General features: G+C 39.1%; 1 protein-coding gene across 9 annotated transcripts in view; it reads right to left on the bottom strand.

The window, feature by feature from the left end:
• Positions 1-26,865, bottom strand: part of Ctcf (CCCTC-binding factor) — a 53,911-nt gene that overhangs the window by 6,043 nt on the left and 21,003 nt on the right. For 5 of the 9 annotated variants that reach the window (XM_063247522.1, XM_063247520.1, XM_063247519.1 and 2 more), the window contains 8 exons: positions 17,157-17,946; positions 16,672-16,842; positions 13,454-13,587; positions 7,488-7,608; positions 6,492-6,641; positions 3,259-3,419; positions 2,602-2,784; positions 1,811-1,946 (listed from right to left, as the gene is read on the bottom strand). In XM_063247522.1, the coding sequence (XP_063103592.1) occupies positions 1,811-1,946; positions 2,602-2,784; positions 3,259-3,419; positions 6,492-6,641; positions 7,488-7,608; positions 13,454-13,587; positions 16,672-16,842; positions 17,157-17,937 (1,837 nt within the window). In that variant the 5' untranslated portion in view covers positions 17,938-17,946. Of the gene's footprint in view, positions 1-1,810; positions 1,947-2,601; positions 2,785-3,258; positions 3,420-6,491; positions 6,642-7,487; positions 7,609-13,453; positions 13,588-16,671; positions 16,843-17,156; positions 17,947-22,036; positions 22,140-26,865 lie in introns of all 9 variants that reach the window. The other 4 variants (XM_063247516.1, XM_063247517.1, XM_063247514.1 and 1 more) reach the window with 1 other exon arrangement.

The following is a 26,865-nucleotide window of genomic DNA, read 5'->3' as shown; positions in this document are numbered from 1 at the left end:
AACTAAAAAAACAAAAAGGGATGGAGAAGTAGTTCAGTGGCAGCGTGCTTATCTAGCATTTAAAAGGCCCTGAGTTTGATCCCCAGCACTACAAAAAATAAAACAAAAGTGATGTCAGACAAGATCAGGCATATTCAGGGTGGTACGGGTGCAGACACCAGTGATTTCGTAAGCAAGTTTTACAATAAAAACAAAGTAACTGAAGTTCTCTAATGTTTATTTTTCAAAAATTTAATTTCTTCCCTACTACTTCTATTAACCAAAAACACAGAAGACAAGGCTGGGTATGATAGGGCACATCTGTAATCCCAGCATTCTGGAGGCTGAGGCAGAACCTCCAGAGGTTCAAGGCCAGCCTGTACTACACAGTCAGATCCTAGCACAAAAGCACAGTTTATGCTGCTGAGCTAAATCCCTAGCCAAAACAAAACAAAACAAAACAAAGAACAACAAAACCCAAAACTACCACCAAAAAACTCAAAACAAAACAAAAAAACCACAACAGAAGATAAAATTAACAATCCCTAAAAATGTTAAAAACCATCATCTTTTGATTCAGATGGTGTTTTTGAAGAAGTGTATTTCCCAAAATAAAACTACCCTTTTCCATCAAAATCTTAACACTTTAGTCAAAATATGCCCTTCTCTCCTTGGTGCCAGTAGCTTGAGGATCTACAGAAGCCTAACACTTTTTGAAATGCTTGTGTTAATTGAACATGATTCTCAAATTACCACCCCCTTTTGGCATTAGGTATTGAACTCATGACCTTGTACTTGCCAAGCAGATGCTTATGCTCCTGAGCTAACTCCCTGGCTAACTCATATCTTTTGCTGTCTATTCTTCTGTGAGACCCAACACTACTAACCACAATTCATGTCTAAATTCCATGACTGGAATGATAAATACCAAGTTCTACTCCAGCCAAAAAAACCAACCAACAAACAAAAATATAACTAAAAAAATAATCATCCTCGAAAACTAGAGATCAAAAAATGCCACCGCTGCTGGATGTGATGGCACACATCTGTAATCTCAGCACTTGGGAGGCTGAAGCAGGAGGACTGACACTAGTCTGAGGCCAACCTAAGCAGCACAGTGAGTTCAAGGTCAGCCAGAACTATAAAGAAAACCCTTTCTGAAGTGAAGTTAAGGAATAAAAATAAAAAAAAAAAAAAAAAAGAAAACCCTGTCTCCAAAACAAAAAGCAAAACAAAAAAACTCTTCCAAAAAAACAAAACTAGCCCAATCACTTTGCCTTACCAGTCATTACAATGTAGCTGTCAAACAAGAGAAAAATGAAGTATAATCTGCATGACACTGCATGCATCACCATGGTAAGGATTAGTATTTATTTTCCTGTTAGGTCTTACTTTCCAGGAAACATGCCACCACACCAAAGGTAAGGAGCAAGAATAGTAGTAAATTACAGGTGCACAAATTAAGGCAGGAAGGAAATGGCTGGTTTTCACTGATTTCATCAGTCACCTCAAGGTGACTGACAAAGGCAGCCAAACTATGAGTCAAAATGCTTAAAACAATCTTCTTCATGTCCACTGAAGTCACTGCTCAGCTCACTATCCATAAAAGAATAAACTCTGATGGCTTTGGAACACTGCTAATTTGAGCACATGGAGGAAAAATATTAAGCTTATTTTGGTTTTAACTGAGTAGCACACATAAAATATCAGTAAGCAGTAGGGTGTGGTGGTGCCCATGATGGTGGTCAGCCTGAGCTACTCAGTGGGGCCCTATTTCAAAAAAAAAAAAAAATAAGACAAAACAAAACATAAAAATAAACAAGCCACTTACCACTATCAGAGGAATCTTCTTTTTTAGAGCGCATCTTTCTTTTTCTTCCACGTTTACTCTTCTTCGTTTCTCCTCCATTTTCTCCTTCTACACCATCTGGACCAGCACAATTATCAGCATGTCTTGCCATGGTATTCTAACAAAAGGACAAAATCTTTTACACTACTAAGCACATACTGGGCTCAAATTTCTCTTTAATAAAATTAAAATTTGGGGAATGTATATGAAGCTTGAGGGGACATGTACGTGTGGAGGGATAAGGAAAGAAATGACAGAGACCTTCAAAACCTTGGGCAGGAAAGCTCTGCAGCCTACAGACAGGGACAGGGAGCATCATATCAGCTCCTGGTCCTATACAGATATGGTTACTACAAAGCAAATGGAAGACCCAGGATAGACTAAAATTAGCAATAGATGGAACGAGGTACAGGTTTCAATCTAGCTAAGGAAATTCTTTCAGGTCCTTTTTTTTTTTTTGAGAGAGAGAGACTCTTATTATGTAGTCCAGGCTGCCCTGGAACTTGTGGTGATCCTCCTGCCTGAGCTTCCCAAATGCTGGGATTACAGGCGTGCACCACCACACCCAGCGTCAGACAGTTTTTAAAGACACTGTGCTCCTGGTCAGTGGAATAGTTTAAAGTGGAGAAGAGAAACTTGAGATGGTTATGACTTCCTTTTTACAAATGATAGCCTCTCTGAAACTTCAGTGGAAAAAATTGCCCTGCTTTGCAGTAAAGATTAAGAATGCAACATTAAAAACCTCAAAAGGAGAAGTAATGTTCTGATCTTACCCGACGTGTAAATGTCTTCCCACACTTAGAACAGACAAAGGCCGCAGGGACAAAGTTGGGGTCATGATAGCGCTTGAAGTGCATGTCGAGGAGCTGTTTTTGGCGGAAGGTTTTGTCGCAGTGGCTGCAGGCGTAAGGCTTCTCCCCAGTGTGGGTGCGCTTATGCATGATCATATGCCTCTCCTAAAACAAACAACAGGGAAGGGTTCACAGTCCAGTCACAGGGCTGTTGCCCCAGCTGTTCATGGCTCTAACTCAATACTTCTCAGAATGATAAAGGTATCTGTACTGGGGCACAAACTATTTTCTCTAAGTCTCAGCAGAGAAAGCTGTACACCCCTGCTGGGCAGCTTCATTAAGCTGCCTGTAAGCATTGTACCCCAAGGCCACAATCTTTCCCTTGCTTAAGTATTGGACTTCATTCCCACAATTTTGAGAAAGAAGTTGGTTGTCTGCCTTAAAAGATGAGCTATGACTAAATAAAATATCAACTGGAGACCAAGATACAACTGGCAAGGGGCATAGCCTTGGATTTTCTGACATTTCTCATAAAGTACAGTTTGAAAATACTTGGAAACAGTCACTCCACTAAGTACACAAAAACCTTTGGATAATACCTGACATGGATGCAGAATCAGTGGCTACGCCACTACCTACCTGTCTACAAGCATAATCACACTGGTCACACTTAAAGCGTTTCTCATTCTTGTGTGATTTCTGATGCTGGATGAGGGCATAGCGCTCATGAAACACAGCATCGCAATAACGACATTTCTTGCCTTGTTCAATATAGGAATGCTGCTTTCGCAAGTGGACACCTACAAGCAAAATACAAAGCAAAGTCTAATTTTTGAAAACACAATTATTGTAAAAAAGTTATATATCTCATTTATTTTTTGGTGGTACTTGGGATTGAACCTAGGTATGCTAAACTGCATCCCCAGCCCTTTATGAGACAAGGGCTCATTAAGTTTCCAAAACTAGACTTGAGTATTTAGTTCAGTGGCATAAGCACCTGGCTGGCAAGCACGAGGTCATGAGTTTTAAAAAAAAAAAAAAAGGGGGCTGGGGATTTAGCTCAGCGGTATAAGCGCCTGCCTCGCAAGCAGGCAGTCATGAGTTCAATCCCTGGTACCGATAAAAATGAAAAAGACCAAAAAAAAAAAAAAAAAAAAAAAAAAAAAAATTCAAACACATTTCCAAAACTGGCCTTAAACTTCTCATCCTCTTGCTTCAGCTTCCTAATAGGATCATAGGCATCAGTTACCATGGCTGGTTATACTTCTACTTACCAAAATCATTCCAGGGGCTAGGGATGTAATTCAGCAGCAGAACACTTGCCTAGCACCTTGATCTAGTCCTCAACACTACCACTTCCCCAAAAGATTGATAATTATTGTGGGGAAAACAATTAAAATTGTTAACAGATGAGGATAGCTGGACAAGGAGGATGGCAATGAATAAAGGGAAAGCAGCAATGACAGGCTCAGGAAACTGAGTCAATAGAAATTAGGGATTGCATGTGGAGGGAGAGGAAGGCGGATACTAGAATGGTCTCCAGGATTTTAGCCTGGAAAAGCAAGTAGGTGGTAGGGCTATTTACTGAGCTAAGGAATAGCAGAAAGGGTGAAGACCAAGTCATGGTGTCTGGTTTGGCAGGAAGATATAGAACAATTTTAGATCTTTAGTTTCATACATGTGGATTCTGAAAAGCCAGTGATATCAAAGCAGGGACAGAATAGCAGAGATAGATTATTATGATGATCTAGACATGAACATCAATTTAGGAATTATTAGGACCTGGATGAGCTCATAGGAACTGATATGATCACCCAGGCAAAAGAAGTAAAGAATAAAAAGGAAGCAGTATAGGCCAGGTTTTGGAGTTCATTTTCTGATACTGGGAATTGAACTCATGAACTCGCACTTGCCAAGTAGGCATTGTGCTACTGGTTTGTTTTTAGATTTTTGATATAGGGTCTCACTACATAGTTCATAGATGAGCTCAACCTGCAAAATGCTGGGATCACAAGTGCGTGTCAGCACACCCAACTGGGTCCAATTTTAGAAAATCTAACGAAAGTTAAGGACAATGAGAGGAAAAGAGAGTTTAACACACACACACACACACACACACACACACACACACACACACACACACACTCACCCCATATCTGACAAGGGACATTCTAAGAAAACCTATCAAATCTAGTATCACAGAAACTAAGGGAAAAGTGTTTTAACCAGAAGAGAGCAGTCAACTCTGAAGAATACCGGCAGAAGGTCAAGTGAAATCAAAGCGGACTACTCCCTACATTCCATGTGGGGGGTCCCTAGTGCCCTAAGCAGGAGTCACTTTACTACAGTAATGGGGTTAAACCAGACAGGAAGAGACTGGTGCAACCACTGTAGAAACCAGTACAGAGATTCCTTAAAGAACTAAAACTAGAGGTTCCATTTGACTTATTTCCTTTCTTGGTATCCTCCTGAAAGAATTAAAAAACATCACACCACAGTGATACATGCACACCTATGTTTATAGCAGCACAGTTTATAACATGTAAATCTTGGAAACAGCCCAAATGCTCATCAACTGATGAATGGATAAAAACGTATTTAAAAAAAAAAAAAAAAACACAATGGAATATTACTCTGCCAATAAAGAAGGATAAGCTTGAGACATTTCTAGGTAAATGGGTGCATCTTGAGAGCTACTCCCCTCACACTTTATTTTTGGTCTTTTTGAGACAGAGTCTCTCTATGCAGTTCATGCTGGCCTTGAGCTCACTTTGTAGCCCAGATTTGTCTCAAAACACACAAAGTTCTTCCTGCCTCAGCCTACCCAGTGCTGGGATTACAGGTGTATGCCACCACACCCGGCCTGAGACTCCATTCTTTTTTTTTTTTTGATACCAGGGATCAAACTCATGATCTCCTGCTAGCCAAGCAAGCGCTTACACTGCTGAGCTAACCCCCCCCCATCCCACTCTTAAAGTGAAATAAATCAGGTATGTCTGCTTAAACACTGCACTGTTTCTCTGGTGTGAAAAACTGAAAGTATAAATAAGGACTAAAATGTGTAACAGACATTGGGAAATGAGAAGATGTTCAAGTGAAAAAGGGAACAAGGGAGGGAAAAAGAAAAGAAGCAAAAAATAAATAGCTGGATGAAGAAGACTGGGGATCTTTAAGAAAGTTGACGGAGGAGATGAGACTCCAATCTAGGACTGGGCGTGTAGTTTATAGTTGAGAGCTTGCCTAGCACATGCAAGGTCCTGTGTTCAATCCCTAGTACCAGAAAAAACAAAACACACAGTGCCACCCCCAACAAAAAAAACAAAAACCTTGCCGCACATGCCAGGCAGCTTATACTGCTGAGCTACATCCCCAGCCTTTCTAATTAATTTACATATAGACTTTATTCAATTTTTTTGATAAAAGGAATCCAACTTAGGACTTTGTGCTTGCCGGGTAGTTGCAGTGCTACTCAGCTATATCTCTGACCCAACTGCGTAAGAAAAAGGAAAAATTGGCCAGGTATGGTGGTACAAGCCTGTAATCTCAGCACTCAGGAAGTGGAGGCAGAAGGATCACCATGACTCTGATGCCAGCCTATATTACATAGCAAGACCCTATCTAAAGAAGAGAAAGGAAGGAGAGAGGGGCAAAGAGAGAGGGATGTAGAGTGGAGGGGAGGGAAGGGGAGAGGGGAGAAGAGAGGAAAGTATTGAGAAATCGGGGGAAAAATAGCTAAGCAAGTGCTATCATTTAGTGGCAGGCCATTCTCACATACACACAAATGTGTAAGAACAGATGCAGTTAATATGGTCCCTGTCTTTTCATTAATTCTTGAAAATATTTTTCATTTGCCTGTAGCAAATAGTACTTACCCAGATCACTTTTTCGGGCTATGACAGTGTCACAGTGAGGACAATGAAACTTAGCCACATTTTCTGTGTGCTTCTGTAAAATGTGCATCTTCATGGTACCACTCTGGGTAAACCGAGCATGACAAATATAACATTCATAAGGTTTTTCCCCTTAAAAGAAAATATAAAAATAAAAACAAATTAAATGAATAGATACTGGGATTTAGTTCAAGGGGATAATTGAAGAGATAGATATGCTAGTCACAGAGAAGTTACAGGTCTTATTTGGGAAGACTGAGGTGTAGTTCTAATGCCAGTACATGTCAATCTTCAGATACAGCAAACAAATCCTAAACTACTGCTGGCCACTTCTGTTTTTCCCAACTCTGCTATGGAATCCTCCTCTATAAGAAGAGGGTAGTTCCTACAGCGATGCTTACTTTTAAAGATCAGATGGAGGAGCTACAAAGTTTCCTTGCTATAGTTAGGAAAACGGCAGACGTGAGATAATTACCCAGACTTTTAAAAGTAAAATCTCCAATGTTTTTTTGAAATAGCTTCACTATGTAGTCCAGGCTGGCTCAAACTCCTGATATCCCTGCCACATGCTAAACTTACAGCCATGCACTATCATGCCTAACTAAAATCTCTACATTTTCATTTTATTGTTTCTCCTCTAAAAGTATCATTTCTATGTTGCATAAAGACTCAAGCAAAATAAAACTTATTCTCTAATGTAATGTTTATTTATTTCTGTTTTTGTGTGACAGAGTCTTGTTATGTAGCCCAGGCTGTCCTCAAATGCACAGCAATCCTCAGCCTCAGCCTCCTGAATGTTGGGATCACAGGTGTGCACTACCATGTCCAACTCTAATGTAATTTTTAAAATAATGAACTCAAAGGATATGCCAGAGCTCTGTTAATAGTCCTACGTTCAGGTAAGCAATGATAGCAAGTGGTAGGTCACAGGGTTCCCTAGGATCCAGTTCATTAATTAAGGGAGGGGAGAAGTCCTACCTGAATGAGTTCTCATGTGCCTTTTGAGCTTGTATGTGTCTCTGCTGGCATAACTGCACAAACTGCACTGGAACGGGCGCTCACCAGTATGAGAGCGAATGTGACGTTTTAATTTGCTGACCTGAAACATGAAAGCAACCAAATCTTTTATATTTCATTAACCCAGATTATAATAAGAGCGCTATAGTTTAGATATAAAAGCATAGTTTTAAGACACTAAAGTTAGGAATCTAAGATATGTATTCCTTTTCCCTATTAATAGCTGTGGTTTCTCTAAGCCATTTCATTACCCAAGGTTGTGGGGAGTAACCAGACAGGGGTACATGAGTGTCAAGACTGATGATCACTAACTATTGTTTAAGATGGGTAACAGGTAGATGGGGTATAACATGCTCTTTTACTTCTATATATTTTTTTGTTTTGTTGTTTTGCTTTTTGATACAAAGTCTTGCTATGTAGATCAGTCTGGCCTGATCCTTTTGCCTCAGTCTCCTGTGTTTTGGGATTACAGGTGTGTGCTACCACGCCGGGCACATTTTTCCCACTCCTTCTCTTTACTTTTGTATTTTTTGGCTAACTTCTGTATATTTGAAATGCTCCATACCCATACATATTTATGGGCTAAATTTTTCCAAAATATAAATCCAAATTTTCTTTTAGGCAATACGGGGACTGAATCCAGGATCCCGGCACTGAGACATTCCCAGTACCCCAGCACTGCTTGGTGCTTTCTGAAAGAGTTTTGCTAAATTATTAAATTGCCCAGGTTGTGCTCAAACATACATTTTCCTCAGTCTCCCAGATTGCTGGGTGGAATGCACCACCATGCCTGGCTGCAAGTACTATGTGCGTTTTAATTCCTCCACCTTCCTTCCTAGTGTTAGCATTTCATAGTAGGGCATATTCAAACAACCTCTTAATTCTCTTCTTTAACACTGACCATGCTTTTATTCACCTGCAGGATATCCTATCTCCATTTCTTTCTTTCTTTCTTTTTTTTTTTTTTTTTTTTGTCTTTTTAGTTTTTTTTTAACCGGTACCAGGGATTGAACTCACAATCGCCTGCTTACAAGGCAGGTGCTTATGCAGCTGAGCTAATCCCCAGCCCCCCCCCCACCATTTCTTTTAAACTTGTCTCCAAATAAGTGCTTTAAACTCTTGCTAATATTTGATTAAAAAAAATTTGTTGCGATACTAGGGATTGAGCCAAAGGCCATGCCAATGAACAGTATTTCCCAACTTTTTTTCATTTTTGATTTTCAGACTGGATCTCATTAAATTGCTAAATTGCCCAGGCTGGACTCAAACTTACAATTCCTCCTGTCACAGCCTACAAGAGCACTGAGATTACACATGTGCACTATCATGCTCACCTTGGCTTTGCTTGTTTTTTGTTATTTTTTTTCAGACAGGGTCTCATTATACAGTTCAGGGCTGGCCTTCAACTCACAATGTACCCTAGGTAGGCTTGAACTTGCTGGGATTTTCCTGCCTTAGTCTTCTGAGTGCTGAGATTCCAGGCATGTACTGTCATGTCTGGCTGTGGTACAATTTTATTTAATTGCTTAATTTTTTTGAGACAAAGTCAGTCTCACTGTATAGTTCAGGGTGGCCTTCAACTCACCAGGTAGCCTAGGCTGGGCTTGAACTTGCAATGATCATGCTGTCTCAGCCTCCCAAGTGCTGGCATTACAGCTGTGTTCCGCACAACTAGCAGTGTGAATGATTATTTTGTTTTGTTTTTTTTGAAACAGGGTCTCACTAGGTTAATTAAGGTTGACCTTGAATTCATTATGTAACCCAGGCTGACCTCAAGGGAACTAGTATGATCCTCCTGCCTCAGTCTCCGGAGTGTTGGGATTACAGGCATTTAATATCACACTTGGCTCGGCAGCTTAATTTTAAAGCACTCTGATTTTAAGCAAAAAACTCTTGCACTTATCCCCACTCCCTCCAGCCAGGATCTCACAATATCACTCTAAACTACGACCCAGCCCAATAACTACAAAGTTCTACAACATCTAATAAGATAAGGCCCTCATTATGTCTCCCCTCCCTCCCTCTCATTTTTTTCTTCTCCTTTCCTTCTTGTACTGGGGATTAGCCTAGAGCCTTTGTACTGAGCTACATGCTATATCCTCAGCCCCCGCCCCCCTTTATTTTTGAGACAGGGCTTCACTAAGTCACTATACTGCCCAGGCGGGCTCAAACTTGGGAACCTCCTAGAGTGCTAAGTACAGTAATGTGCCACTATACCTGACTTACCAGATTTTTGTTAGCTTTCACATTTATTCTTTCTCTTTCTTTCTTTCTTTCTTTCTTTTCTTTCTTTCTTTCTTTCTTTCTGTTTTTTTTTGTACCAGGAATTGAACTTACAACCTTGTGCTTACCAGAGCGGTGCTTATGCCACTGAGCTAAATCTCTAACCCTGTCATATTTATTATTCTAAGTGAAATTTAGAAATCAACTTGCAACTTCTCTTTATTCATGTCCTTTGGAAACATAAAAGTTTTCTTCACACAGAATCACAGATTTAGATTGCGGCCCTTCCACAGGGAGAACCACCAGTGTCTACCGAGATTCATGCCATGTTGGAACTTAGGACCCTGGAAAACCAAGCAAGCAGCTCCCCTCCCTGGTGAGCGGTGGCGGTGTGGCAGACTGCGACCCTTCCAGGGGGAGAACCACCAGGGTCTCTTGAGATCCACACCATGCTGGAACTTAGGACGCTGGGAAACCAAGCAACCAGCTTGCCTCCCTGCTAAGCAATAGTGAACCTACTAGTTCATGGCCTAAAGTCAAACATCCAATTTACTCTACCCGTCTTCTCCTGTCCCCCCATTAGCAAATGGGAACCAGAAATCTGAGCATCTCTTGGGAGGTTGACCATAGCAAATAAGGGGGATTTCCCTTCTACCATCTCTTTGAAGGCAGATATTTTTATTAATGTTCTGTATTTCATTTTATTTTGATATACATGATTGAAAGAACAACTATTGTAAAGATAATGAAATATACTGTGATACTTATTACTGTTATCCCGGTAACCTGCTATGAAGTTCTATAGCAATTTCACTACACTGTCTCAGTTGGCTTTATTCTGTCTTGTTCTGTTGTACTTTTACTACTTTCAAAATTAAAAAAAAAACCACAGATTTTTGCTGTTTCTTTTCTTTCTTTCTTTTTTTTGGTAGTAGGGATCCAACTCACGACCTCAGGCTTGCCAGGCAGGTGCTTGTGCCACTGAGCTAAAACCCTGGCTCTGTTTGTTTCTTTTTCAAAAAATACGGCAGAGAGAAATAAAGCCTCTCCTCATTCTTTTAAAAAACAAAAACAAAAAGAAAAGAAAACAGCTTAACTAGACATGATGATCACAGGGAGTTCCAGGTCAGCCTGAACTATACAGACCTTGTCTTAAAAAAACCAACCAAAAACCAAAAAGCAATCAGATTGTTGCTTGATGTGGTGTCAATGCCTCTAATCTCAATACTTGGGAGGCTGAAGTAGGAGGATCACTATGAGTTTGAGGCCAGCCTGAGCTACACAGTTAAGTTCAAGACTAGCCTAAACTACGTATTGAGACCCTGTCTCAAAAAATAAACAGAAAAGACAAAACAAAACAAAAAACCAAAAACACACCATAAAAAAACCAAAGACTAAATAAACATAAAGAAATCACAGACCAGGTATGGTGGCATATGCCTGTTATGCTAGCACTTGGGAGGCTGAGGCAGGAGGATTGCTTCTCAGTTCAAGGCTAGCCTATTCTTCTCATAGTAAGAGCTTGCCTCAAAAAAAAATCAAAATCACACACTTTGTTAATTCAGTTTAAGTCATTTCATTGTTATTAGAATCAGAACCATTTCATACCTTCCTATTGTAGCTCTTACAGGTTGTACATCCCTAACTGAAAATCCAAAGTATGAAATGCTCCAAAGTCCACTTATTTTTGGTGCTGAGAATCAGATCCAGGACCTCCAGCACATTACGCAAACATCGAACTATACACCTAGAACCCAAAATTCAAAACTTTTGACATTAACACGACTCTACCAAGTAGAAAATTCCTCTTCTGATCTTATGTAACAGGTCACAATCAAAAGACAGGCACAAAAGTTTGGCATGGCAGTATATGCCTGTACCATAACCTCAGTTCACCTTGGTCAACTTAGCGAGACCCTGTCTCAAACAAAAAGGACTTGGGGATGTAGCTTTGTGCAAAGGCCTCAGGTTCAATCCCCAACACTATAAAAAAATAAAAACATAAAGGATCAGCACACTAAAAAAACTCTGTATTACAACATTACCTTGTGGCTGTTCATCACATATAAATGAATTTTGTTTCAAAAGGGCTTCCATTGCTTTGCAAAGATACACACACACACACACACACACACACACACACACACACACACAAAACTCAAAATGGTGGGAATCTCAAAATGGTGAGAAATCAAAGGAATTAGAAACATCTTTGGTCCCAAACATTTTGGGTAAGAAATATTAGTTACTGATTTCTCGGAAGCTGGACATAAATACAGGTCAGTGAGAGCATTTGCCTAGCATGTGCAAAGTTCTAAATTCAATCTCATTACAGCAAAAATAAAATGTTAAAAGCCAGGCACAGTGACACAGACTTGTAATTCCAGTGGGTTGGGAGGCTTAGGCAAAAGGATCGTAAGTATGGACAGATGGACAGACAGATAGACAGACACAGATGGCAGTGTGTGGTGGTAGTAGAATGCAGTTTAGTGCAAATGCCCTGGGTTCAACCTTCAGTACTATAACGACAACAAAGATACTAATTTGGGGCTGGGGATTTAGCTCAGCGGCATAAGCATCTGCCTTGCAAGCAGGCAGTCATGAGTTCGATCCCTGGTACCGATAAAAATGAAAAAGACAAAAAAAAAAAAAAAAAAAAAAAGATACTAATTCTACATATTTCTATCTGGCCATTCCACTGAAACTCTTCAGCTGAGGAATTTTTGTGTTGTTTTAGCTGATACTCTCAAATATTCTGTGTAAATATGGGTATCTATAAGAAATGACTTTTTTCTTTCCATTTATTGCTCTAATTTTGGGCGGTGGGGGGGGGGGAGGGGCAGAAGTCAAACTCAGAACCTTATACTTGCCAGACGGTTCTTTCCGTTTATAATTCATTTCTTATTTTCTTCAATTAGGTAGAATTTCTAGTACAACACTGAAAAGCTACCATTAAGAATGGATATCTTGCCAGGTGCAGTGATACCTGTAATCTCAGCACTTGGGAGGCTGAGGCAGGCAGATCATTGTAAGTTCAAGACCAGCTTGAGCTACAAAGTGAGCCCAAGGTCAGCCTGAACCGCACTGTGAGACCCTGTCTCAAAAAGACAAAAAAACAAAACACCCAAACCATGAATGGGTATCTTACCTAGGTGTGGTGAGGCATACCTATAATAATAATTTATAGAAATGGTTATATGTAGCTTTTCTTATTCTCTTGGTTTACTATATACCAATAATTTCCTTTCTATAATTCTTAATACAAGTTTGTAGTACATGATTACATGTTTTATGTCCTAGTCTCCAGCCCTCCACTCTCACTAATTTTCTAATGGCTGAATTATCTTTACATATTTTACTTTTAGGTAGTATCCTTATCCAATCTTGGCAACATGATACCCTCAAAAATAAAGGTGATAAACCATCTTTTTTTAATTTGCTAGGGGAACTGAACTTAGATCCTCCAAATGCTAGGCAAGCATTCTAACACTGAGCTTACATTTCCATCCCCAAACATTCCATTCTTAAACATTTATTTATTTAGTTTTTTTGAGACAGGGTCTCACTGTGTAGCTTCAACCTTCTTAGAAGGTGTGGGCCACTGCACCTGGTATGCCTACCTCATTTTAAAGTAATTCTGAGTTGTTGTATCATTATACTGGAGTCGTGGTCTATCTAAGTACGACAAGGAACTGACTACTCACTTCTACACTGGCATAATCACACATGGAACATTTAAATGGCTTCTCGTGGGTGTGTTTGTAACGACGATGCCGCACCAATTCTCCACTGGTCACAAAGGCCATGTCACAGTCTGGGCACTTGTGAGGACGAGTACCTAGAAGAGGCGATAATCACAAAAAGCATGATTAAGAGCACAGTTCAAGACAGTAATGTGTTGCACAGAAATGTTACATGAGAGTGAGTCACACTCATCCCAGTCAACTGTATACTAGCCTGAAGAAGCTCTACAAGTTATGGGTAGGCTCTGTTTATCTTATAGTAGCCCTAGAACGCAAGAACACATGCCAAATCTGTTTCTTTTACTTGTCTGACCTGTTGCCTGTGGATATAAAATCTTTATTTTTATTTTGTGAATAACTTAGTCACTATGGATTAAAAGTTAAGAGAGATCCCATTCAGTTTCAATCCTTGCTAAAACACATATAATGTCTTTTACACCTTGATGTTTTACCAAGTACAAGTCAAAGAATGGATATTTGCAAGCAGGTAGTCATGAGTTCGATCCCTGGTACCGATAAAAAAGAAAAAGACACACACACACACACACAAAAAAAAGTAAAAAAAAAAAAAAGAATGGATATCTGATTCTAGATTTACAAAATATTTCTGCATCATGACTATACCTATATCTGTATCATTTTCATTGTACCTATTTGGCTGTCAATATTCTGAAACATTAGCTGGGCATGGTGGCTCACGCCTATAATCCCAGCACTCGGGAGGCTGAGGCAGGAGGATCATTGCGAGTTCGAGACCAGCCTAGGCTACAAAGTGAGCTCAAGGCCAGCCTGAACTGCATGAGACCCTGTCTCAAAAAGACCCCCCCCCCAAAAAAAAAAAACTGAAACATTTTTCTTTTGTGAGCAGCAAGAAACTGGTCACAGCAAGGTAATCCCAAATATTAAAATCAAAAGACAACTGCTTTTGAGAATGCAATTAGGAAGTATCACGATGTAATGAATGGGACTAGCCATATGCAGAAAGTTCAAGAAGCCTTCATTTGCTCATTCACTTCCTTCCTCAGTACCACTGCAGGAATGAAGGATAGTTTTTTCTGTGAAGCATATGGTCTGGTGGTTCAGGTTAAGTACATAAAGTATCAAAAGAAAGACAAAAATATCATTTCTATTAGGACAAGGCAAGTTAGAAAAAAATGGTTGGTGTCCATTTAGTACTATCTAGGGGAGAAGAGGCTTGTCTCAGATAGAAATAAGGCATGACAATTAGTAAGTAAGAAGGCACTGCTATGCAAGGATTTTTTTTTTAGGCTGCACCATATGACCACCTCTCTCTGCTCAAGGTCCATGTTCAATACCCATGCTCACCAAGTTACCTTTCATTAGCCATATCTTTTTTTTTCTCTGTTCTTTTCTTTTTCTTGGTACCAGGAATCAAACTCAAGACTTCACGCTTACTTAGGCAAGCACTTGAGCCACCGAGCTAAATCTCCAGCCCCATATCTTGAGAGGTGAGGGTGACCCCTAGCATGCAATACAATTACATTTAAAAATGAAAAGGTGAATTCCTCACCATAAACTGGTATTTTGGTGTATGCATGTGACTATTGCAAGTTTGGTAAGTATGACATATTGTCCTGCCAAATCAGCTCTAAGAAACCACACAGAGTGAACTAACTTTTTCTTTTTTTGGAGGTACTAGGGATCTAACCCAGGGCATTACATGTGCTAGGTAAGTGTTCTACTACTGGGATACGTCCCCCAGCCCGTTGTTAATTCTGACTTTCAGACATAGCCTTCCTAAATTGCCTGGGCTGGGGTTGAACTTGCTATCTAGTTCAGCCTCCCAAATGTGTGGGATTACAGGCATAAGCCACCAATCCTGGTAGAATGAATGTATTTTCAAAGCTGAGGAGTAGGCCAAGACAGAATATACTTTAAAGCACACCCCTCATGGTGTTTCACAGTAACAGAAACTGCTACTTTAATTACATGACCCTGTTACATCTTCAGAGTACCAAATAAAATGTATTATCAAGTGCTTGAGTACAAACCAGGAGGATGTTAGAATTACTAAAGTCACATTAGCAAAGAATACTAACATACAGCATACTGCGTCTAGGCCAACAGACATTTGTCAAATGTCTGACAACTGGCTTACCAAATATAAGAGTTGCCATACAAAATGAAAAAAAGGGATAAAGGAAAATCTACTCTGCATATGGTACAGAATTTAGACAGAAGAACTGTTACACAACAAAAAAACAAACCCAGCAAGTGGACTTTTAGTCAAGTACCAAATGCTGAAAATACAAGGCATCCAGAAATGAGCCTAAAGAGAGATTCAGTGTGCAATCCCTTTTCTGTAACCTGGTCACAGCCAACATGAAGCTAATAAAACACCTGAACATTATCTTAAAGTATATATGGCAATTGAGCAAATAAATGTTTGACTTGCCAGAATGATGCCTTAAACTTTCCATTCTCAGCCAGGTGTGGTGGTGCACGCCTGTAATCCCAGCACTTTGGGAGGCTGAGGCAGGAGGATCACAAGTTCGAACCCAGCCTGGGCAACTTAGCAAGATCCTGTCTCAAAATAAAAAATTTTAAAAAGGGCTGGGGATGTAGCTCCATGCAAAGACCCTGGGTTCAATCCCTAATACCACAGGGCAAAACAAAACAAAGAAATAAAAACAAACCTTCCTATTCTCAGATTATGAATTACTTACTTACTTGAGATAAAGCAAGAAATACCCTGGTTTTTACAAAGCCTTATCTTTTTTTTCTGCTATTGTTTGTTGGCTTTTTGAAACAGTCTCACTATGTAGCCCAGGCTGGCCTTGAATTCACCACGTAGCCTAGGCTGGCCTTGAACTTCCAATGAGCTCCTGCTTCAGCCTCTCCAATACTGGGATTACAGGTGTACACTATCACACCCAGGTATTAGTGTTGTTAAAACCTCAGCACAACACAATATTAAAATTTTTGGGAATTGTCTGAAGTAATTACCACAGATAGCTTCATTTCATTCAAATTATTTCCCACCTAAGCTTTCTTGGCATTTGCCTGTAACTAAATCCATCTGCTTAAAATAATGATTACAAAAAGGGGACTACAAGAAGGAACAAAAATGTTGCAACTTCTTGCTTTAATCAGCTTACTGAAGCCCAAGTTCCAGTTAGCATTTGCCACATTGTGGTCCCCACATTCTTATCCAGCACCTGTATGTGTATTAAGGTGATTCCTCAGGAGGGTGACTGTTCTGAACGCCCTGCCACAGAGATGGCACTTGTGTGGTCTCTCATCAGTGTGGCTTTTCATGTGACGATCCAAATTTGAACGCCGTGGACACGTGTAACTGCAAAGCTCACACTGGAATGTCTTCTTCACACCTATATGCAAAATAAAACTTGCTGCAGGCTTTCAAAGTGTTAAGGTTACCTCCAATCATTAGTTTGCAAAATTACATGTTTTTAGCTTTATTAATGAACCCAATCTAAATCATACAAAGTCAAAATTATCATGTCACTAATAGATTCACTTCTCTTTAGGACTTAAGATAAAAAATACTAAATCCAGAAAACTGATATCCACAAAATAATCTTTTAAAAAATACATTTAATATAACATAAAATAACCTGCATACAGACTATTGTGCTTTCTCTTGAATGGTTTTATGAGAGTACTATGAATAAATTCATTTTACCTTTCTTTTTAATTTTTGTTGGCTTTGGAGGCTTCATATTACCAACTACCTTTTCTGCGTTAACTTCTGACAACAGACCTTCCTGCTGTTCTTCTTCAAAGTCATAGACAGACACATCCACATCTTTGCCCTCCTCTGTATAACGCAGTTTGCTCTTTTTGGTTTTCTTTGTTTTTTTGGCTGGTGGCTGATAGTCTGGGTCTTTTTGCCAGCTAGGATCTTCCTGAGGTGGAAGTTCCCCTTGCTCTAGTGTCTCCACTTCTCCATTGGCCCCCACTTTCACCACCTGAAACCCTTCAGGCAAAGGTAAGGTGTGACATATCATGGGTTCGCTTTCGGCAAGGCCCTCTTTAGACACTTCATTTTCATAAGCCCCCTGAAGTTCTTCTACTGAAGTGGTAGCAACAGGTACAGTTACAGGAACAGGTACTTGAACAAGCTGAAGCTCTCCTATGTTAATAGGCTGTTCTTCCATATTTACAACCTGCAAAGTTATTATCTGTGTATCATCCACAGCAGCCTCTGCTTCTGGAGCCACTGAGCCCTCCATTACTTCAGTCTTCATCTGAAGAAGAGTAGGATCCAGCTGTTCCATCATTACCATCTGTACACTGCTGTTGACATCCTGGACCACCTCACCCCCATCTGTCTGGTTCTGGGGCAGGTGGCAAGCATCTTCTTCCTGACCTCCTTCCCGGCGTCGCTGGTAAGTTTTTCTCTCTTTTCCTTTAATGAAAGTTTCAGACTCTTCCACAATGGCTTCGACAGCCTCACCTTCCATTTCCCCTTCCTTTATTAAGGAAGAACACAGATTATTATTTCAGAAAAAGTTTGTCTAAATGAAAATATATATACTTAAAAAATTTTTTAAAGTCTTGGTCAATCATTTACTCATCAATCTGTTGATCACCAGACATGTGCTTCCTGACAGAAGATGTAAGCACCACTTAGGATGTAGTCTTGTCCATCAAAACAAAAAGATCTGAAACTAACCAAACCTCTAAATGGGTGATGGCAAACCTTCCAGAGCTTTCAAAAATACAAATAGCTTACTAAGGCACCCATGCTGTAGATTTGCCACCACTGTGGTAGATGAAACTACCAATTAGCAGGAAATTTTTGACAGTGTTCAATTATACTGCAAGGAATTAGTGGAATCCAGTCTATGGGATACTATGGAATTGCATCTGAATTTCTTCTGCAAATGACCAAATGAAAAAATATATAATGGTTGGTGAGAGAGACTATTATATACTCAAAAGTTCTCAATCTGCAGTGACTTTGCCTCTAAGAACATCTGACAATATCTGGAGACATTTTTAGTTTGTACTACCAGGGTAGGATATCTCTATTGGAATCCTATGGAGATGCATTTTAGCATTCCACAAGGCACATCAGTCTTGCATGACAATCATCACGTACAAAATGTCAATACTGCAAAAGCTGAGAAGCTAAAAAAATAAAAGCTGAGAAGCTAAAAAAATACTCAAGAGGCAGCAACCAATTTCTATGTATGAATCTTCGATCCAATTTTCCAACCAACATATGGTTTGAAAAGAAACCAAAAGGCTAAGCAAGGTAGCACACACCTGTAATCCTGCATTCTAGGAGGCTGAGGCAGGAGAACCGTAAGTTTGAGCCCAGCCTGGACAATTTATTGAGACCTTGTCTGAAAATGAAGAGTTAAAGGGCCTGGAAATGTAGCTCAGTGTGAAGGACCTGGGTATAATCAAAGTACAGAAAAGACAGAAACTCTGACTATGGATATTTGATATGAAAGAAATTAAAAAAACTACCTTTGGTGCTAGGAATTGAACCAAGGATCTCATGGAGATAGACATAGACAGATATAGATAGACAGATAACCCTGCCTTATTTTTAAGCTAAAGCAAATGAATTCTATTCAATAGCTGCACTCATATTGATAAAAATAAATGCTAAACAAATTCAACATGTAACAGAAAACAAAATAAATCAACCAACTAATAGTTTCTGGCTCTTAAATCAGGAATGCCACGCTCAAATATCTTCTATTAGAGATACATTTTTCCACTTCTCTGTATAGGTCCTGTATCCTGAGTCAGAAAAGGTTCCTTAAGCCAGGACTAACCGTAAGACAGCACAAAGAGTATAAATAACACCTGATTCTGCAGTCTAGGAATCTGGGACAAAAAAAAAGGATATAAAAGTTTAAGGCAAAATTAGGTGAGATAACATAACCAGATGTCAATACAAAATGCTTCACAAATACAGAATTTGAATGGAATCCTAAAACATGGGACAGGACAGTTAAAGACAGTTTGGATCTTAAGTGCTCTATGTGTGTGTGTGTGTGTGTGTGTGTGTGTGTGTGTGTGTTTCGGAAGATCCCTAGGTAAAGAAAATAGACAAGGGGATTAGAGAGACAGTAAGCATTGGACATGCTGGGTGTCATGGTGCATGCCTGTAATTCTAGCACTAGGGAGGCTGTGACAGGAGGATCACTGTGACTTCAAGGCTAACCTATGCAACACAGTGAGTTCAAAGCCAGTCTAAACTATGCAGCTTGGTCCTGTCTCTCTATTCCCAAAAAATAAAGAAGCACAGGACAGCCGGGCATGGTGGTTCATGCCTGTAATCCTAGCACTCAGGAGGCTAAGGCAGGAGGATTGTTCCAAGTTTGAGACCAGCCAGGGCTACAAAGAGCGCTCAAGGCCAGCCTCAACTACATAGTGAGACCATGCCTTAAAAAAAAAAAAAAAGCAGCACAGGACAAAGGAAAGGCTAGTTATAAAGGTGAAAGCTGGGCTGGTTATGTCCATAGTTTGGATAGTCTTGAATGACAAAATATAAATACTGTATCTTTATGGTCAGTGATGAAAAACAACATACACTTTTTGGGCAGAGAAATTAAGGTTTTATTTCCTCAACAAAATATATCTATCTTTATAAAATAAATGCCTAAAATAGCAGGGCATAGGGGCACACACCTATAATCCTAGTACTTTGGAGGCTGAGGCATGAAGATGGTTGCATTCAAGACCAGTCTAGGTTATAAAGTGAGCTCTAGGGCAGTTGAAATGCATACAAACTACTGTCTCAAAAAAAAAAAAAAAAAAAAAAAAAAAAAAAAAAGCCTGATGTATCTAACATTCTTTTGGCTCCGAAGGTCTTTCACTGTCTAACTCCATGACTCCCTATTAAGATTTATGTCTTCCTGCACTATAGCACATACGTTCCCCTCCAACCAGTCTTTTCACATGAACACAGCTGTTTCCATTGTCATTTCTCTTTTTGCTCTAATATTTATGTTGTAGTCCTCAGATCTAGCTCATTTTTAGTGTAAGAAAGTCTTCCATGGTTTTATCATGACCATTATGTACTTTGCTGATGATAATATTATAATTCTGCACTTAAAAAGTCTTAAAATCATCTATTTTCCTAGCTGGAAGATAAAGGCCAAAAAAAAAAAAAAAAAAGGCTCTTTGAGGGCAAAAGATAAGCCTGAAGCAATTTTTTTTTGGGTGTGGTACATGAGATTGACCTCGCATACTCAATTTTGAGCTGTACCCTATATACCCTACAATATGCAAGGAACAAAAATAAGGCGATGATAAACTTCCCATGTGACTGAGTTGCCAGTCTGATTTTGTCTTACCTGTTTAATTTTTTGTGCTTTCTGAGAGAGGGTCTCACTCTATAATTCAGGGTGGCCTTAAATGGACTCGGTAGCCCAAAATAGCCTCAAACTCATAGCAATCCTCCTGTCTCAGCCTCCTGAATGCTGAGATAACAGGCATGCACCACCATGCCTGTTTGTTTTTACCTGTTTGCGCAAGTCCCTTGTTCTCAGTAACAGACAGAAATGTTATTGCAAAAGGGGGCAGGGAGTCAAGAAACATCTGTAGAGTGCTCTATAATTTACCTATAAATTAAAAATGAGCTAATATTTCACTGTAAGATCTCATATATATTTAATTGTGAAGAACTGCTTTTAAGCATAATTCTAACTATAATTACTTACATATATCCAATATTGTTCAGATGGATTCCTTTGGAAGTAGGTATGGTCTCAGTGGTGGTAAATCCATGACACATGTGCCCTAGTAAGTTGTATCACTGAAAGCTCTAAAAGGTTCACTATCTCTGCTCTGTATAATCATATATAAACTGTGTGTAGTAGCACATGTCTATGATCCCAGTACTTTGGGAGACTGAGGCAGGAGGATCCCAATTTCAAGCCCAACCTGGTCACTTTAGTTCCTAAGGAGACACTGTCTGTTTTTAAAAAGGGGGGAAGTGATTAGGCTGTAGCTCAGTATAAAAGCCCTGGGTTCATTCTCCCTTACCCAAAATTTGAATTCTACAGAAGTATAATTTTAAAATTTCTATTTTAGGGGCTGGGGATTTAGCTTAGCAGCATAAGCGCCTGCCTTGCAAGCAGGCAGTCATGAGTTCGATCCCTGGTACCGGTAAAAATGAAAAAGACAAAAAAATAAATAAATAAAATAAAATTTCTATTTTAAAAAATTGCATGTTTAAATTACATTTTAAGTACAAAAGGAATAGGTCAAATTAATTTTAATCAATAAACTTAACATGTCCAAAATATTATTTCAAGGTATAATCAATATATGTGATCAATTACTCACAAAGCATTTGATATTCTTTTTTACACTAAACCTCTGAAATCTAGTATACATTTAAAATTTACAGCATATCTCACTTTTAGCTTGTACATTACAGTTCTCAAGAGCAACATCTGCCTTGGGGCTATTCTATAGGATAGCACAACTTTATTCCTTTGTTATTTCAAAGTCTGGCTAGGAGGACTAGTAGCATTGGGATACACTTGAAACTCCTTAGAAATAAAGAATTCAGTTGGGTGTGGTGGTACACACCTGTAATCCCAGCATTCAGGAGGCTAAGGCAGGAGGATAGCCACAAGTTCAAGGCCAGCCTAAACCATGGTGAGACTGTCTCTCAAAAAGCACCTCTCCAAAGCTGCCAAAATAAACAAAACCCAGAACTTTAGGTTCTCACAAAATCAGAATTTGCTACTTAACATTATACCATTATTTTCACCTACTTTTATTTATTTATTTTTTAAATAAAAGACTTGCCGGGGGTTCAGCTCAGTGGTATAAGTGCCTGCCTTGCATAGGCACAGTTGTGAGTTTGATCCCTGGTACCCCCCCCCCAAAAAAAACTTTCAGGTTATGAAGGTCCCAAAATTAGTATTCCAACAAAGAAAATGACAGTTCAAAGGTCTGACATTAGGGAACAGAGAAAAAGCCTCATTTTCCTTAGAGACATTACCAGAAGAGATATTAAACAACTAACACTGTGTAAATATTAATGGTGGCCCACCCGTGGAATCACTACACAGTCTTAAGACTACATATTGTCAATAATAAAACCAGGAGCTGAGTATGGTGGTGCACACCTGTAATCCCAGCATTCGAGACTGAGGCAGGAAGGAGGATGGGTGAGTTAGAGGCCAGTCTGGGACATACAGAGTTCAAGACCAGCCCTATCTACATAGTGAGTCTGTGTCAAACCCATCCTTTAATACCTCCCCCCAAAAATGTTAGAATGTAAATAACCAAGTCTAAAGGGAAAAAAAAGTCACAAAGTAACAGAATCACATATAATAGGTAGAAAAAGAACTAGTATAAAGGAGTGCAAATTGAAACTAACTGTGCTGCCAAAATGTTGAGCTGTCAAGAGCATTTCTCACCAAAAATACATGGCATAATTTCCACAAACATCAGTACCAACTTGGGTCTTATAGCAATAACTTGTAGTCTGGTGAGGACTACAAGTTGGAGACCAGCAGGGGCTATGGGACAAAGTAGGCCAGACTGGACTACAGAATAAGACTTTGTCTTAAACACAACACAACACAACACAAAAAAACAGGAGTGAACAAAAGAAAAAAATCTCAAACAATGAGGAGCTTCTCTGTTTACTGAGACATCAAAGTAATAAGCCACCAGCCTCTTTTAGATGTTACTGAAAAACCTCAGTGCACTCCCTCTAGTCATGGATCCCTAACCTAGAAGCCAGTCTGTCTGTCCCTTGAGTTCATTCCTCCTCTCTCAGGCTCCTGAGTGCTGGGATTACAGGCATGCATCACCATGCTCAGGAATACCTAGGTTCTTATATCTAATAGTTTTAGTTTCGCCCATGGATATATACTTTTCATGTGGATGACATCCCATGATACATACACTAAAATTTGTACACACTTTTGTCCATGGGTTTGCTCTATCTTTTTAAAAGCTGGTCCTGAGGATACGCTCTCTACATTGAGTTTCATCCCCAGGTCTTTTTATTTTATTGTTTGAGACAGGATCTTAATAAGCTACCTAGGATAGATTTAAATTTGCAATCCTGCTTCAACCTCCCATGTAGCTAGGATTACAGGATGTACTCCCATGCCCAAGAATCCATTCTTACTGAAAAGGACTCTTCTCTGCTAACTCTGTTGTTCAAATCTCCCCTATCTGAGAACTCTTCTCAACTTAGCTTCATAATTTAGTACCTGTCCTCTCTTTTGTCCCTTTATGTTCAATTCCACATCTGCTATCTCCAACTCTTTACTTTTTTTCCATTTCTTGGTTCATCAGTTTGGTTTTTGCTCCCTAATACTCTGTTAACTACTCAGATGCCAGTAATGGACTTATTTGATAAACCCAAAGATTTTTCTTCTGCCTTTATCTTAACTGACTTCTTTGTAGCATACAGTATTCTATTCTAGGCTTTATCCTAGAATTATGCCAGTTAGAAAGCTACATGGACTCGGGCCACATGGTCTTATCTCCTACAGAACTGTTTTCATTAAATTTTGTTGTGGCAGTATGCCTTTGGTTTACACTAAAGGATATATGAGTAGAATTTATCTAGGATAAATGCTTAGAAAAGCTTTGTTCCAACAAAGAAATTTTTTGCCTTTTACTGGGAGACCTCTATACAAGCATCATGTTACCAGTTTTTAGTAGGCCACATCTTAATCAGTCTCAAAACCTTGCAATAAATACTTAGTCCAATATGTATTTTATGAAGACATACTGATACCATTTAGTGTTTGTATTTTCTATACATTTCTTCAAATTCTTTGTGGAAGATGATGGGTTATAAAGAAACAAAACAGCATATAGTTTATCCTTAAAAAACTATAGAAAAATTACACATAGAAATATAGAAAGTTATACCAACTCACAACACACATATCAAAAGAAGAGCCCAAACTAAAACTTGCAGAACTTAGTAAAAATTACAAAACTCTTACAGGAGACATAAAGAACTCACTAAAAAGAGCTAGTACTATCTACATCCATGGTTAGAAGTACCAACCATTATGGAGATGCTAATCTTTCATATACCTTTTTTTTTTTTGAGGCAGGGTCTCACTATATAGTTCAGGCTGCCCGTGAACTTACTATGTAGTCCAGTTGGTCTCAAAGTCATAGCAACCTTCCTGCCTCCGACTGCCAAGTGCTGGGATTATGGGCATGTACCACCACACTCAGGCTGGCTTTTTTTTTTTTTCTTTTTGAGACAGGGTCTCACTATGCAGTTCAGGCTGGCTTTGAACTCATTTTGTAGCCCAGGCTGGCCTTAAACTCCTAATAATCCTCTTCTGCCTCAGCCTCTTCCCCTGTGTTGGGATTACAAGTGTAGGCTTCCATGCCCCAACTTTTCTTGGCTTTTTAAAAATGGGGTCTTGCAGGGCTAGGGATTTAGCTCAGCGGCATAAGCGCCTGCCTTGCAAGCAGGCAGTCGTGAGTTCGATCCCTGGTACCGATAAAAAGGAAAAAGACAAAAAAAAAAAAAAATGGGGTCTTGCTATGTACTTTAGGCTAGTTTGAACTCACTATGTAGCCCAGGCTGGCCTTGAACTCCTGGCAATGCTCCTGCCTCAGCCTGTAAGTGTTGGGATTATAAGCATGTGCTACCACGTCTGGCTTCATATAACTTGAAAAGTTTGTAGGGGCCCAGGTATATACCTCAGCAGCACAGCGCCTACCTGGCAAGCACAAGTTCTGAGTTGAATTCCTGGTTACTACCCCCAACCAAAAAACCTGTTTCATAGCTATTCAGGGGCTAGGGATATGGCTCAGCAGCACAGCATGAGGCCCTGAGTTCGATTCCTGATAACATAAATAAATAAACACATAAAGTTTGCAAAGTAAGCAAGATACCAAGGATAGCAATAAAACTTCTAAAAAAGTAACAGTGACCTATTTTCGAATAGTAATATACAATAAAGCCAGAACAATTAATATGCTATGGTACTATCATTATCACCACAGACAGTCGATTTATATGTGTGTGTATGTGTATATATACATATATATAGCTTTTTTTTTGGGGGGGGGTGTCTTTTTGAAACAGAATCTCTCTATGCAGTTCAGGCTGGTGTTGAACTTACTCTGTAGCCCAAACTGGTCTCGCATTAACAACAACCCTCTTTGCCTCAGCCTCCCATGTGCTGGGATGGTAGGCATGCATCACCACACTCAGTCAAAGCAGTCAATTTACACAGAAGACAGAATCTAGGAAAAAAATCCTACCATATAAAAAATTGCCATTTTAGGGACTGGGGATTTAGCTCAGTGACATAAGTGCCTGACTGGCAAGCACAAGGTTTGAGCTTGATCCCCAGTACCAAAAAAAAAAAAAAAAAAAAAAAAAAAAAAGTTGTCATTTTAAACCTTAGTACAGAAAAAAAAAAAAAAAGAGAGTATTGTTTCATAAAAGGTGCATAAAAAAACAACTACTTAGAAAATACTGAATTATCTTTAATCCATTTGGATTAATGACAATTCTGTAGCATGACATAAAAAGGCATTAAAACAAACAACCTAAAAAAAAAAAACCCTGAAAATCCAAGAAACACTCAAAAATACATATATGTTAAGAGGTTTCTGTTGAAGCCTTGTGTTTTAGGAAGCACAGAAAACAGAAAAATCACCAGGCAAGATATGGCACAATGTCTGTAATCCAGGACTCAGAAGGCTGAGGCAAGAGGATTGTTGCAAGTTAAGAGACGAGCCTGGGTTACAAAGTGAGCTCAAGGCCATCCTAAACTGCATAGTGAAAATGTCTCAAAAAACAAAAACAACTCCCTATAAACAAAAAAACAGATAGAAAAGATTTTAACCATCAAAGTAAAATATTATTGTATGTAAAAAAACATATTAAGTTAAAAACAAAATGGTTGACCAGGAGAAAAGTATTTCTAAAACGTCAGCATCTAAATTAAATAAATAACTACAAAATTTATAAGAAATAGCCAAAAACGGTGGTGCATATCTACAGTCTCAGTAAAGTAAATCCCCAATTTACAAACGTTTTCATTCCAGGAGGATGTAAGTCAGATTCATTTTTAATCTGACACAGTAAGTCTTACACAGAACATCTGTGAAAGTTTATGATTTCAATGTTCGTAAGTTAGAGTCTCAAGAGTACTGCCATGAGTTCAAGGTCATCCTGAGATATATCATAAGACTCTGTAAACCAACCAAATCCAAAAAAAGATACTTTCTAATGTTGGTCATGGTACAATAAAACCAGCATAGTCCTACTGAAGGTAACTAAGTGATATGAGTCAAGAACTTTAAAAATATTCTAATGGTAACAACAACAGCAAAAAATTCAAATAATGATCTGGAACTTTTACTTCAGACTTTTAAGAACACCAACACTGAGCCTAGCATGGTAA

Source organism: Cavia porcellus, unplaced genomic scaffold (genome assembly GCF_034190915.1).
Source record: "Cavia porcellus strain 051 isolate PalLab524CR breed Dunkin Hartley unplaced genomic scaffold, mCavPor4.1 scaffold_4, whole genome shotgun sequence".
NCBI lineage: Eukaryota > Metazoa > Chordata > Mammalia > Rodentia > Caviidae > Cavia > Cavia porcellus.
This window is presented reverse-complemented; position numbering and strand designations above follow the sequence as displayed.